The sequence below is a fragment of the Ursus maritimus genome, unplaced genomic scaffold (genome assembly GCF_017311325.1).
Source record: "Ursus maritimus isolate PB19 unplaced genomic scaffold, ASM1731132v1 scaffold_23, whole genome shotgun sequence".
In the NCBI taxonomy this organism is placed as follows: domain Eukaryota; kingdom Metazoa; phylum Chordata; class Mammalia; order Carnivora; family Ursidae; genus Ursus; species Ursus maritimus.
The window spans coordinates 38386889-38400345 of NW_024424786.1; the positions used below are offsets into that span (position 1 = coordinate 38386889).

The 13457-nt window shown below is 57.0% G+C and overlaps 2 protein-coding genes across 2 annotated transcripts in view; both read right to left on the reverse strand.

Annotated features, from left to right (window-relative positions):
- Positions 1-1541: 1541 nt before the first annotated feature.
- On the reverse strand, positions 1542-13162 carry CHRM1 (cholinergic receptor muscarinic 1). The gene is made up of 3 exons (XM_040639263.1): positions 12587-13162; positions 12032-12124; positions 1542-4068 (listed from the first exon to the last, which is right to left on the reverse strand). The coding sequence occupies exon 3, from the start codon at positions 3989-3991 to the stop codon at positions 2609-2611; it is 1383 nt and encodes a 460-aa protein (XP_040495197.1). The 5' UTR covers positions 3992-4068; positions 12032-12124; positions 12587-13162; the 3' UTR covers positions 1542-2608.
- Positions 9809-13457, reverse strand: part of SLC22A6 (solute carrier family 22 member 6) — a 51902-nt gene continuing 48253 nt past the window's right edge. Inside the window, exons 14-16 of the mRNA XM_040638771.1 lie at positions 12032-12124; positions 10005-10068; positions 9809-9912 (exon numbers count right to left, since the gene is read on the reverse strand). Of these exons, the coding sequence (XP_040494705.1) occupies positions 9809-9912; positions 10005-10068; positions 12032-12124 (261 nt within the window). The remainder of the gene's footprint in view (positions 9913-10004; positions 10069-12031; positions 12125-13457) is intronic.

The window sequence follows — 13457 nt, forward strand, 5'->3', positions numbered from 1 at the left end:
GTCCTAACTGCCATGTGGGGTGACCTTCCATGCCCTCTCTGTAAAAGTTCAGCCCCACCCAGGACCTCACTCCTCTGGCCAGCATTTCTCAAACTTCAGCCTGCATCAGCACACCTGGACGGCTTGTCAAAGCACATGGCTGAGCTCGACCCCTAGAGTTTCTGCTTCCGTCCTTCTGGGGTGACCCTGAGAACTTAGAGATCTAACAAGTTCCTGGGTGATACTAGTGCCACTGGTCAGGATGGCAGTGCCTTCAAGGATTAACTCAGGAGGTCTGGGTTGTCAAAAGCGGGGCACATTCCAGAGAAAGTTTTGGTCCTCACCCGGCTCCTGGGAGATTACCCCTAAACCCTTGGAATATCCGGCCTGACAAGAGTGTCTTTGCTTACCTGGGGGCCTTGGGCCCTATGGTATCAGGTTAGCCTCTGGAGGGGCTGGAGACTAAGTAACTAAGGCCAGCCAAGTGGGTCAGCCAGGCTTACATGAGCAGTTTCCAGTAGAACATTGGACACCAAGACTCAGGTAAGCTTTGTGGTTGGCAATCCTTCATGTATGTGGTCACACATGGAAAAATTAAATGTTGTCCCCATGACTCCACTGGGAGAGGGTACTGGAAGCTTGCACCTGGTCTCTCCTGGACTCTGCCCTCTGCTATTAGCTTCTGATTTTTTTTTTTTTTCCTAGAGAGGGAGAGAGAGAGCGCAGGGAGGGAGGACGGGAGGGACAGAGGGAGAGAGAGAATCCTAAGCAGGCTTCACACCCAGTGAGGAGCCTGACACAGGGCTCAGTTCCTCAACCCTGAGATCATGACCTGAGATCATGAAATCAAGAGTTGGTGCTTAATGACTAAGCCACCCAGGCGCCCCTCCTTTGCTGATTTCAATTTATATTCTTTTACTGTAATACATTTTAACCATGAATGTAACAGCTTTGCTGAGTTGTGTGTGTCTTTCTAGCGAATCACTGAACCTAAGGGTGGTCTTGAGGACCCCCAATGAGAGCTACTACTCTGCTGTGGGACTAACCTAAAATTCCTTTGCCGTAGGCTTTGGTGCCCCCTCACTGATGAAATGCCTTGGAACCTGGCCTGAGAGTCCCCTTTATGGAGCGCTTTTGGCCTGGACGCCAGGTGTCCCCTTTCCGTAGTCCAGGGGTCAGGAGGCTGTCCTCTGGGGTCACTGGGTCTTTGTCTCCCCATCTGTAAATGGGGCCTTGGAGCAGTTCTGCTCTCCCTGGGTCTAACAGGGCCCCAGAGCGGCCACATAGGACAAAGCTGATAGAGAATATGCTGGGCTATGGGCAAGGGCAATTCACTTCACCTGGCCTCCCTACGGCCCATCAGAGCCCTACTCCCCTGAGCCGGGGACCCTGGAGTGCTGGGGCCCACAGGATTCGGGAGATCCAGCCACTCAGTGCTGCCCCTCCCGGGACCACCCTTGGGGCAGTGGCCCACTTTCCACAGTATCTGGGCCCTCCCTGTCCCATTCTGCCCTGGCCTCAGACCAGGCCCGCGATCCGACACAGGGAAGAAGGCCCCAGAGTGCCCGCCAGTTACGTGGCTTTATTCACAGACTCAGCACTTGCTGAGGATAGAAGGAAGGAACATTTGGGGCCAGGCTGGGCCTGGAGATAAGGGCGGCTGGGAGGCCATGCATGGGTTGGACTGGGAGCTCACAGGAGAGGACCTGCGGGCTGGGCCAGGCCTGTGTGGGGCAGGCTGGAGGCAGGCAGCATGCGGGAGGCCTGGCTAGGCCTGCACAGAGCAGATCTGTCCAGGTGGTGGTTGTGAGCCAGGGAGGGAGGGAGGGACTGAGGGTTTCTCTGGGGCAGAGGGTGTAGGTGTGGGGCCGGACAGCAGGCACCCATGCCCCTCATTCCCAGGGAAACTACATAGTGGGACAGTCAGAACACCTGGCGCCTGGCCCTGCTGCTGCCTCGGGACTTGGTGTGTGACTAGCCAAGCTGGTCTCTTCTGGTGTCATTGTCCTGCTGATGCTTGGACATTTGCCTTGGGGACACTCTGGGGACATTTGTAGGGAGGCTGGACAACCCTGGAGAGTGTGCCTGGGGCCCGGCAGTGGGGGCTGTGCCTGCGGAGGGAGGGAGTGCCCAGCCAGGGGGTGCTCCCTTGGAGCCAAGCTTTCCCCTCCGTGGTTGGTGTCAGCTCCCTGCTGTTGCCCCAGGGGGTACCATCTCCCACCGTAGTCCTCGGGGCCAGCCCCTGGGCCAGGGACGACTGAGATGTTAACGTTCCTTCTCCTGGCCCTGCCCTGCTGGCTCCCCACAGATTTCCTGCCTGAAGGCAAACAAGGGATCCAAAGCTTGGATCCTCCTCCCCCAGCCTTCTTCCTGGTGAAGAGCCCATTCCCACCCAGCAGGGAACAGAAAAACCAGTTCCCCAGGTTCATTCCCTGCCCGGGAATAGCAAAGTTTGAAAAGCTGGCAGGGCTTCTCTGGGCTGTCCAGGAAGGTGACCTAGGGTCCTCCCCCTCTCCCCCCGGAAGCCTGGTGAGGACAGAGCAGGGCCCGGGGTCTGAGGTCACAGCCCCGCCCGCTTCCTCCCCGGCTCCCCCGGGGACTGGGGCGGCGGGATGCAGGTGAGGGGCTGTCAGCACTGGCGGGAGGGCGTGCGGTGCACAGAGCCGGGGCGCTTGGGGATCTTGCGCCAGCGACGCTTGTCCCAGCGGCAGAGCAGCAGCAGGCGGAAGGTGTCCCGGAAGGCTTTGTTGCAGAGCGCGTAGCACATGGGGTTGATGGTGCTGTTGACGTAGCACAGCCAGTAGCCCAGCTCCCACAGGGTCTCGGGAACACAGTTCTTGCAGAAAGTGGACACCAGCACCATGATGTTGTACGGCGTCCAGGTGAGGATGAAGGCCAGCAGAATGGCACTCAGGGTCCGAGCCGCCTTCTTCTCCTTGACCAACGAGAAGGTCTTCCGCTTGGCCAGCTGCTCCTTCCCTCGGGGCTTCTGGCCCTTGCCGGCTCGCTCTCGCCCTTTCCGGGTTGGCCTCTTGACCGTGTTGGGGGAGCTCCGGGGGGGCTGCTTGGCAGGGGCCTGCGCCTCGGGGTCCACCATGGGCATCTTGATCACCACCTCGGAGCCAGGCTCCTCACCCTCCGAGGATGTGAGGGACTCCATGGAGCCTTCGTCCTCTTCCTCTTCCTCCTTCCAGCTGTAGGCCTGCAGCAGCCTGGGGGCCCGGCAGCAGCGGCAGCAGCGGCCCGGAGGGGTCTCCGGGGAGCCCTCAGTCCCCCGCTGGGACCGCTCGGAGCTGCTGCTGCTGCCGCCCCCCTTCCCGGGCGTCTCGGAGCCCTGCAGGGCCGCCAGCTCCCGGGCGCGGTTCTCCGTCTCCCGGTAGATGCGCCAGTAGAGCGTGCACATGACCGTGACCGGGAGGTAGAAGGCGGCCATGGCCGTGCCAAAGGTGATGATGGGCTGGGAGAGGAACTGGATGTAGCACTGCCCGGCCAGCACCGTCCGCTCCCCTACCAGGTACTGCCAGAAGAGGATGGCGGGCGCCCACAGGATGAAGGACACCAGCCAAGCCAGGCCGATCATCAGGGCGGCCCGGCGCGGCGTGCGCTTGGCTCGGTAGCTCAGGGGCCGGGTCACCGAGAAGTAGCGGTCGAAGCTGATGAGCAGCAGATTCATGACGGAGGCGTTGCTCGCCACGTAGTCTAGGGCCAGCCACAGGTCGCAGGCCAGTGTGCCCAGAGCCCAGTGGCCCATGAGCAGGTACGTGGTATAGAGGTTCATGGAGAAGGTGCCGATGATGAGGTCGGCGCAGGCCAGGCTGAGCAGGAAGTAGTTGTTGACCGTCTTGAGCTCAGTGTTGACCTTGAAGGAGATGAGGACCAGCAGGTTGCCTGTCACCGTGGCCAGGGACAGGAGGCCCGTGGTGATCCCAATGAAAGCCACTTGCCAGGGCCCCTTTCCCGGTGCCAGGACGGTGATGTTGGGGCTGACGGCGGGTGGGGCTGAGGTGTTCATGGTGCTGGCGTGGGATTGGGGGGGGCAGCCCCTTCCTCTAGTCGCACTACAGGGCTTCCTCAGGGGAAGGGCATCACCTGAAAAGAGAGGACGCGGGCTTTGGTTGGGCTGCTGGTCGTCTCTGATAGCTTGCGGTGGGAGGGGCTGGGGACACGGCCTCTGCCATCTCCGGGCTTTGGGCCAGACGTCACCCCTTCTCACCAGGGGCCACACACAGTCATTTAGGAGGCACTTTCCCAGCCACGAATGGCTGTGCCGGCAGCACCGGGGGGAGGGGGGTTTGGAATCCAGAGATGAAGTCCTCCTTCCAGCTTCACCATTCAGACTCTGAGCCTCAATTTTCTCATTGGGAAATTGCTACTAATTCCTGTCTTGCTTAACTCATGTGGCAGGAGTTGGGAGGCTTGCTTTGTATACAGGACTGCCAAATTTTCAAAGCACTTCACTCAATTTTATTAAAGCTCTCATTTACTAGGTAGTTACTACATGCCAGCCAGACGCAGCACTAAGCACTTAATTGAATTATCTAATTGAACTGTCGTACATCTCTGGGAGGAAGGTCTCTTATGCTCCCCATTCCCCTGAGGCAGCCGTGGCTCCAAGCAGCCACAAGACCCGGCCACAGGGACAGAGGAGGTGAGTACGATTAGAACGCATGTCTCTCTTTTCCTTTGAGCCTGTGGAGCGGGATTCTTCCATCAAATAAGGAGAGATGGGAAGGCCGGGGGAGAGCTCTAGAGAAGATAAGGGGGAGGCATATGTTGGTGTGTTTGCACGTTTCCCTGTGTGTGTGCGCGCACGTGTGTGCGTGTGTCTGTGTGTGACACAGAGAGAGAGAGATGGAAAGAGAGAGAGAATGAGAGAGGAGGAGGGCAGTGTTTGGAGCTGGATCAGACCCTCTAGGAGGGCAGAGGCTAAGTTGTTCTGGGCCTGAACGCTTGCTTGGTGGTAGAAAGTCTGGAGTGGGGGGCGCCTGGGTGGCTCAGTCGGTTAAGTGTCCGCCTTCAGCTCAGGTCATGATCCCAGGGTCCTGGGATCGAGTCCCGCGTTGGGCTCCCTACTCAGCAGGGAGTCTGTTTCTCCCTCTGCCTGCCACTCCCCCTGCTTGTGCTCTCTCTCTCTCTCTCTCTCTCTCTCACAAATACATAAATAAAATCTTAAAAAACAAAAAAAAAAGAAAGGAAGTCTGGAGTGAAAGCTGGCAGTGGAGGCTGAGGGCCTCAGCTCCCAGCAGGGGTCTGGCCCCAGGTGAGGTGCGAGATCCCCCTTCTGTCTCCCCATTCTGTTCCTGGGTCCAAGCTGAGTGGTGGGCAACAAGGGGAAAGGAAAGATCCCCCCATGTTTCTTGAAACTGGAGTCCAGTGCAGGCACTGAAGGTGGGTAAAGGGAGAAACCGAGTCTGTTAGCAGAGACCCCACCGCTCAGCCATGGCTTTGCTATTGTATGTTTCGGCAGGTCCCTTCCTGTTCTGGGCCTCAGGCATCCATCTGTCCCTGGAAGAGTTGGGGTCTGCTCCCACCTGCTGCTACGGTTTCAGGGGCCGTATCTTTGGAAAAATTCCAAGGGAGAGACAGCGGACAAGGGCCCAGTAGCTCTGTGTTCCTCAGGACCCCGTCTGTGACAGAGAGACTAGCGTACCGTGTGCCTGTGAGGAGGTCGTTGCATGACAGGGGGCCGCGGGGTGCGTGGCTGTGACACGTGTGACCGAGGGTGTGTGGCTGAGGTCATCTCCACTGGTCATGGTGTCAGTGTGTGAGAGGGACTCTCAGGAGGGCAGTCTGGAGTGTGACAGAAAGAGCAAGAAGGACCGTGGCTGTGAGCGTGTGCTTGTGTGTCTCGGGCACTATGCACCTCAGGGGACAGGGAACATCACGGTGGAAGGGCCAGGACAGCCTGAGCCAGACTGTCTCCATTTGAATCCGGGCTGTACCATTTACTGGGTATGTGATCCCTGCTGGTGGCATAATTGCCATGCGCCTCGTTTTCCTCAGCTGGACACCAGAATGACACTAGTCCCTGGTGAATAAATCAAGGCATTGTTGCGAGGCCTAAATGGGTCCATGGATGTCAAGTGCCCGGCACAGGCCTGACACCACACAGTGAGTGCTGGGTTCCCACTGATTCTTAGCATGTGCCAGTGAGGGCTCTCTCCTACGAGGGTCTGCTCCTTTTTCTTTTTCTTTTTTTTTTAAGATTTATTTGAGACAGAGAGAGAGAGGGAAGGAGGGGGAGGAAGGGCAGAGGGAGAGGGAAAGAGAGAGAATCCCCAGCAGACCCCCCGCTGAGCACAGAGCCCAACATGGGGTTCGATCCCAGGACCCTGAGATCACGACCTGAGTTGAAATCAAGAGTCGGGCGCTTAACCGACTGAGCCACGCAGGTGCCCCAAGTGTCTGCTCCTTCGATTAGAAATTTCTTGGGGTGTCTGGCTGGTTCAGTCAATTGGTGGACCATGTGACTCTTCATCTTGGGGTCACGAGTTCAAGCCCCACGTTGGGTGTAGAGATTACTCTGATGAATAACCTTGAAAGAAATTTGGAATACGCTGACAATAGCAGCTACTAATGATAATGACCATTGTCATTCAGTGCTCTCTGAGTGGCAGTCACTGCTCAAAGTCCTTATGTGCATTACCGCATTTAATCTTAACAGGGAAACCCGTGACCTAGGGGTCGCTCTTCTCTCCATTTCACAGGTGAAAAACTGAGGCTGAGAAAAGCAAGAGAATTGGCACAAGATCACACAGGTAACGTAGGAACCAAGATCTGAGCCTGAGAAGTCTGTTCCAATGAAACTTTATTTATAAAAACCGATGGCTGGCCTGGAGGCCATAGTTAGCCAATTTGAATTTTATTTTTTTTAATCGTACTTATTTATTTTTTTTTAGTAATCTCTACACCCAACATGGGGCTTGAACTCACGACCCCGAGATCAAGAGTCGCACGTGCTCTTCTGACGGAGCCAGCCAGGCACCCCGCCAATCTGAATTTTTAAAATATGATGCTGAAAAATTATTTGTCTTGCTTACTGAGTTTTGTTGTGTCCTCTTCCCATAACCAAGGTCAGGTGCCGGGCTGGAGGCTGGCATCGGACTGCGTACGCTGGGCCTTCCCTGGGGAGGCACGGGTGGATGCCACCACAGCGACAGGGTTGCCCTGCACAACTCCCGTCCCTCTGGTCTGAACTCAGTGCTGTTTAGTACCCATTGTACAGATGGAGCAACTGAGGCCCAGAGAAAAGAGGGAAGAAGGCATGGTGTACCCCCAAAGTCTCCTGGAGCCTAGCTCGGGTGCTGGCTTCCTTTCCCGACCCCTCGACCTCTGGTGCTTTGGGGCAGCTCTGTAGCCCCAGTGGTTCCCTGGGCCAAGACTGTGAAAAGACTGAGTCAGAGTCAGACCAGAGGAGCTTGCTGACCTCAGAGGCCACACCCGCGGCAGCTGCTGGGGCGTCCTGGCTGCCTGGGCGCGGTGCAGCCGTCAACACTGCGCCAAGGCCTCCACTATCGAATCTGGTCCCACATCACAGCCGGGGTTGGCCTGGGGGGGGTGAGGGAGACAGTTTTGCCTTGGGTGTAAAATCTGAGGTGCCCCCAAACTCAGCGTTCAAGAAAATGGATAGTTTAATGCAATATTTAAAAAACTGGAAATGGATGGGACGGTCGGCTGGCTCAGTCGAAGAGCACGTGACTCTTGATCTCGGGGTTGTGAGTCCGAGCCCCACGTTGGGTGTAGAGATGACTTAAAAAAAAAAAAAGAGGAAATTGATGCACAGCCATCCACGATGAACAAAATTTTAAACAAAGGCAGGGTCCAACCCTGCACTTGCACAAACAATCCTATCACCCATGACTCACCCTGATCCTGGCCCTGGTTCCAATGAAACTTTATTTACAAAAACAGACGGCCCGCCTGTGGGCTGTCTAATTTTTTTTTTTTTTTGGCTAGTTGATTTTTTAAAATGTTACATTACAATATGATTTATCTTGATTAGTGAATTTTTGTGTGTCCTCCCTCAAAACTGTCTCTTCCTAGCGGTGTGGTCATCAGCAATCATTTAACCCGTCCTTCCCTGGCCACCCTGTATCCGACAGCCGATGGGGCTCATGGCATCCCAAGTGCCTGTCTGTACTTATTTCTGGCTCCTCAGTCCCATCCACAGCCCAGCCCCCTCTTGCTGTCCATACCCTGACACAGCCCCTCTCTGGGTCCCAGAGTCCTCATTTGTTTTTTTCTTTTTCTTTTCTTTTTAAAAATGTGTTTTTATTATATATATATATATATATTTATATTTATATTTAAAGATTATTTATTTGAGAGAGAGAAAGAGGGAGAACAAGTAGGGGGAGGTGCTGAGGAAGAAGGAGAAGCAGACTCCCTGCTGAGCCAGGAGCCTGATGTGGGGCTCATCCCAGGACCCCGAGATCATGACCTGAGCCGAATACAGATGCTTAACCGATTGAACCACCCGGGCGCCCCAGCTTTCAGAATGGGGGACCCTATGAGAAGTGGTCCTTGGAGGTGAGGAGGCTGACAGTCCCGCTCCTTAATGGCTAGAAATCCCTCCCACTCACTCATTTTAATAGCCACACTGATAGCCACCGTAATTAATCACTTCCTGCATGCCAGACACTTGATGTACGGTATCATTGTATCATTTCCTTTAGTCCGCAGGGCACGCCATGGGGGTTCCTATCTCTATTTCACAGATGAAGATACTGAAGTTCATCTTGTTGGTGGTCTCACAGGAAGTGGCGGAGCTGGGATTCTGCCCCGGGGCCTGTGCGCTCCGAGGCCGCATGCTTTCCACTTGGCAGACTCCTCTATACCCCACCTATGAGCTCTAGGGGCTGAGGGCTCCCATCCGGAACAACTGGGGGAAAGAGGAGGGCAGTGGTTCTGGGGAACTGGACCCTGATTCTTGCCACCTCCGGACCTTCCGAGCTCTTGGGGTGCGACCCAACAACAGAGTTGTCAAGAACTCTGTCTTTCTTCCCCAGTCAGAAGCAGGGGTCTTCCCCAAAACCTCTCCTGGACAGTGATTTGCTCAGGAGAACGTTCCTGGGGGCCTGTGCTGGTCCCTGCCATGTGACCTTGGGCAAGTCACTGTCCCAACCTGGTAATCCTTCTGTAGGATGATTGTGCGTGAGGGTGCAGGGAGGTGCTTTCCTGCTCAGGACTGCGGCCTCCTGATGAAGGTTGTTGGGAGCTTTTAATAATATTACTAATATTATCATAGCAACTGGCATTTACTGACTGCTTCCCATACACCAGACACGGCTCTAAGCATTCTCTCCATGATTTAATTGACCTGTGACAGCTCCTTATGAAGCAGGTTTTATTATTCTCAATTTGCAAAAGGGGCAACTGAGGTTTTGAGACCTTGAGGACCTTAAATCCTTACTGCAACCAGCATTTAGACCTCTGGGACCCCTGCCTACTCTACCCTGCTCTTGTGGCAATGGTGGGCTCCACAGCCTCCTCGCCCACCTTGGCTGACGTGGCCAACCCATAGTTTGAGGTCTGAGTCAGTGAGGAATCAGTCCTTCCTTCAGAAACAGGCCTGTGTATGTGTGTGCGCGCGCGTGTGCGTGCGTGCATGTGTGTGTGTGACAGTGTCTGTTGTCGATCTGCGTGATGTATGATGACAGCGCTGTGGGAGGGGGAGCTCTAGCCATAGCTCTGAGAAGCAGGGTAGGCGCTGTGCCTCATTCGCTGCTTTATCCCAGGGCTTGGCCCACGTAGTTGCTCAGTAAGAATTCTGTGGAATAAATAAGGGCGTATGTACGTGGGGTCCTCCTGTTTGACTTCAGGCTCAGGGTCATGAGGAAGACTCCACAGGGGTCAGGATCCGGAGCATGCCCCCCAGCCCCCACGCCTGCTCCTTCCGGTTCTGCATCCCCTCACTTGCCAGGTCCCCGTCCCCTGGGGGAGGCCCTGTCTGGCTTGAGGGCACAGGAGAGAAATGGCCGAGGGCATCCTCACCTGTTACATGGACCAGGGAGCCCCTGACTCACCTGCTGCGGGGAAACTGAGTGAGGTGACAGGACAGGCACGGGTGTGGGATGGGGCCTGTCGGTGCTGGGGGAGGAAAAAGTCAGCCTGGGCTTAAAGAGTTAAGGGATGAGGTCAGAGCCTCTAGAACAGCAGGCCAGACTGTTGACTGCCAGAGCCCTGGATCAGTCCCCAGGGGCTGGGGATCTGGCCGGCAAGAGGAAAGGGGAGGCCGGCAGCGATTGCTGGGGAGAGGGATTCCTGAACACTTGGGCTTCCTGAATCCTACCACTGGCCAAGTTGTGGAGAAGGGGAGACAGAGAACGAGGGGGTGCTGGGGAAGAGATTCAGGAGGGAGGAGCAAAGCCATCTTGCCATTCCGGGCCTGGGAGCTGGCAGAGCCCTGACTGGAGAGGGAGATACGAGATAGGGTCTGTGGGGCTGGGCTCCTGGGACTTCACATGTGCATAGAGGATGGCGCTCCTCTGGCCAGGTCGTCTGACCAGTTGCTTCTGCTGGAGCCTTAATCCAGAAGCCAGCCTGTCAGAGGGGGCTCTCTCCCCCTGGGTTAATTTTTCTCTAAAAGTAGCTCCTGACCCATTAAAGGTGCACAAAACCCCTACCTCTGATGCCTGGCCCGGGGAATGAGGGCGTAAACACATGCAATTTACCACATTTTCAGGCTCAACAGTCACCACTGGGACAGCCAACTAGCCCTGGGGGGAGCAGCAGCCATCAGTTAAATGCTCATAAATGTGCCGCGGAGCCGGAAGACGAGTGTCAGCCCTAGAACCACTGCCAAATACACTCACGGCTGATGGACTTTAACCAGTTGCCCGACTTCAGCCAAACCATGCGAGAGCCAGGCAGTCAGCAAGCCGGGCCCTAGACCTCACTCTGCCAGGTGGCATCAGCAGTGCTCCGCCCCTCATCCACATCTCCACTTGCCCCTGTTCTTCCATCCTTGAGTTCTCCTCCCCGTTTCCTTTCTTCTCTCTCCCTCCCTCCCCCATCCTTCGAGGCATCACCATGGCATCACAGCAGAGCAGAAACCCAGCGAGATATTCACCCACCTCTCCCCGCCCGCCCTCCCCTCCAGAGCCCAAGCTCCTGCCTCCCAGCGCTTGCTGCCTCCCTACCCCGTCATCTTGCTCAGGGAGGTGGGAGTGCAGTGCTGCCTGAGGGTGAGGGGAATGGGGTCCCAGCCCAGGAGGACCCCTCAGTGTCCCTTCTGGGACCATGAGCACGTCCCTTCTCCTTTCTCAGCCTCAGTCTCTCCATCTGTTTGATGGGGAGGTTCCTTTTTAGGGCTGACGTGACCTGTGCCTAACCCCTTCTTGGTACTCTGGACTCCTCTTTGCACTCGGAGATCTAGTTCTCAGACCTCCAGGCCCCCGCCCGGGAGACAAGAGTCACATCTTCCGCAGCCCCGTTTCGCCATCCCCTCCCCTGTCGTCTGTATCACAGCAGCGATCATGGCTTGCCCAGTGGCTGAGGTCAGGGGGCAGAGAACTAACTCTTATCTGACAGCTCAGTGAGCAGCTGATTACCCAGGGATAGGAGACTGTCCGGCTGCAGGAGACAATCTGACTCCTTCCGGCCAGTTGGGGTGGTGGGGTGGTGGTGGTGGTTGGGTCAGCCTGGGTGGAGCTGTAGGTATGTTTTGTGGCAAGAGGTGAACCCCTCTTGCTAGCACAGATAACCCCTAAGCACCACTTGTCTGAATGACCCAAGGAGAGCTGACCACCCGCTTCCCAGCTGCCAGCCCGGGAGCTGGCGACTGCAAGAATCCAGCCCACCCTACCTACATTGTGGAGTCTGGGGGTACTGGGATGGATGCCCATTAGTACCCATGCATTACCAGAACACAGGACTGAGACCTGCTCTGTGGGAGCCCAAGATACTGTGGACATAGGGAGGGCCCTCTGGGCCCTTGCACACGTCAGGGCCATGTTCCCTGGCTGGTGTGGCCTTCCATGTGCCCATTTGTTCCCGGAGAGCCCTGGGGCTCTTGGCCTGGTCTCCTGCTGGCTTCTGGCCTAACACCCACCTTGGCATCCAGCTTGTCCGTCTGGCCGGCAACCTGGTTCAGTCCATCTTGGGGGGGCTGAAGGTGGATGGGGGTGGTGGGAGTCAGTGTTCCCTGAGGGAGAAGAGGAGGAGGTTCTGGGACTGACACCCCAACGTCAGCGGGGGGGGGGGATCAACCTCCCACAGGATGCTGGTGGCAAGGGCTGCCCTCTGGCCCCCTGCCCTTTCAACTCTGTCCCTGGGATTCTGGGTCCTCTGCCTGCTACGTGGCAGCTTAATCCCTCTGGGCTCCAGGTCCAGTTTCCTAAAGGGGGGATCTCCATCTCCTCTGCCAGCTGAACCCCAGAAAAACATCAGGTGTGTCTGCTCAAAGCCATGAGACCGGGTGTTTGGAGCAGCCACTGTCCAATGCTACAGAGCCCCCTTGGCCTCTGGACCCCTCCTCGGCCCCCTCCTCTCTCTGGAGTTCATCCCCATTTCCTGCTAGTCTTGGTCTCTGCTTCGCTCCCAGGACCCTGATTTTCCTGCCCCCACCTCGGTGGAGCCCCTCCCAAACCCTCCCAAATGTACTCACCATGGGACTGGAGAAGGGTCTGTAGGGTCCTCAGCCCCACTGCCTCCCCGGGGGCCGGCGGCGTCTCCAGGGACCCAAACACCTGGCTCCCGGGGGGAGCTGCGCCCTGTGCTGGCAGCCGGAGAGGCACAGCCAGTGATTGGCATGTCCCACCCCCTGGCACGCCAGCCTGGGGGGGGGAGGGAGGAGAGGAAAGAGAGGGAGGGAGGAAAGGGAGAAAAGGAAGGGAGGGGGAGCTGGAGGGAAGCCTCAGGCAGCGTCTTGGGTTGGACTAGGTCCTGGAGCGTGCCCCCCTCCTCCACTAGGGCACCTAACTCGAGCCCCGAGAGGGAGGAGGTAGGACATGGGGAAAACGAGCCCAGGAAGGCTAAAAGTCCAGAACGGGAGAGAAGGCGGATACAGGGAGACAAACACCCACACCCACGGCACACAGACTCAGCGGCACACACACACACACCCTCACAAAGGCACACTGCTTCCCGGGGCTCCTTCCCCCCACCCAACCTTAGAGCCCCCAACCCGTGTGCACCATGCCCCGACACACAAACCCTGGCATTCACATGCCTGTTTCCCTCATACGCGCCCTGCTCCCTGCACATGCCCACGCGCCCACCCACCCGCCCAGCCCCACACCCTGCTCTTCCTCCCTGCTGCGAAGGAGCTCGATTCCTTCTGTTTGGAAATGACACATTGGGCCTCACGTGAGAGGCTCCAACTTGGAACAGACCCAGAGGGCTGGCGCACCCGCCCCAGGGGCTGGGCAGACGTGCCTGCGTGCGGGGCTGCGTGCTCTTGCGTCTGTCCAGGCTGCAGAGCCCGGGTGCGAGGCTATATGGGGGTCTGGTTGGAAGGGATGAGTGCGGGGGGGGGG

Bases quoted from the DNA above. Each gene is read 5' to 3' on its own strand.
- CHRM1 (XM_040639263.1), bottom strand. From the start codon at position 3,991: ATGAACACCTCAGCCCCACCCGCCGTCAGCCCCAACATCACCGTCCTG.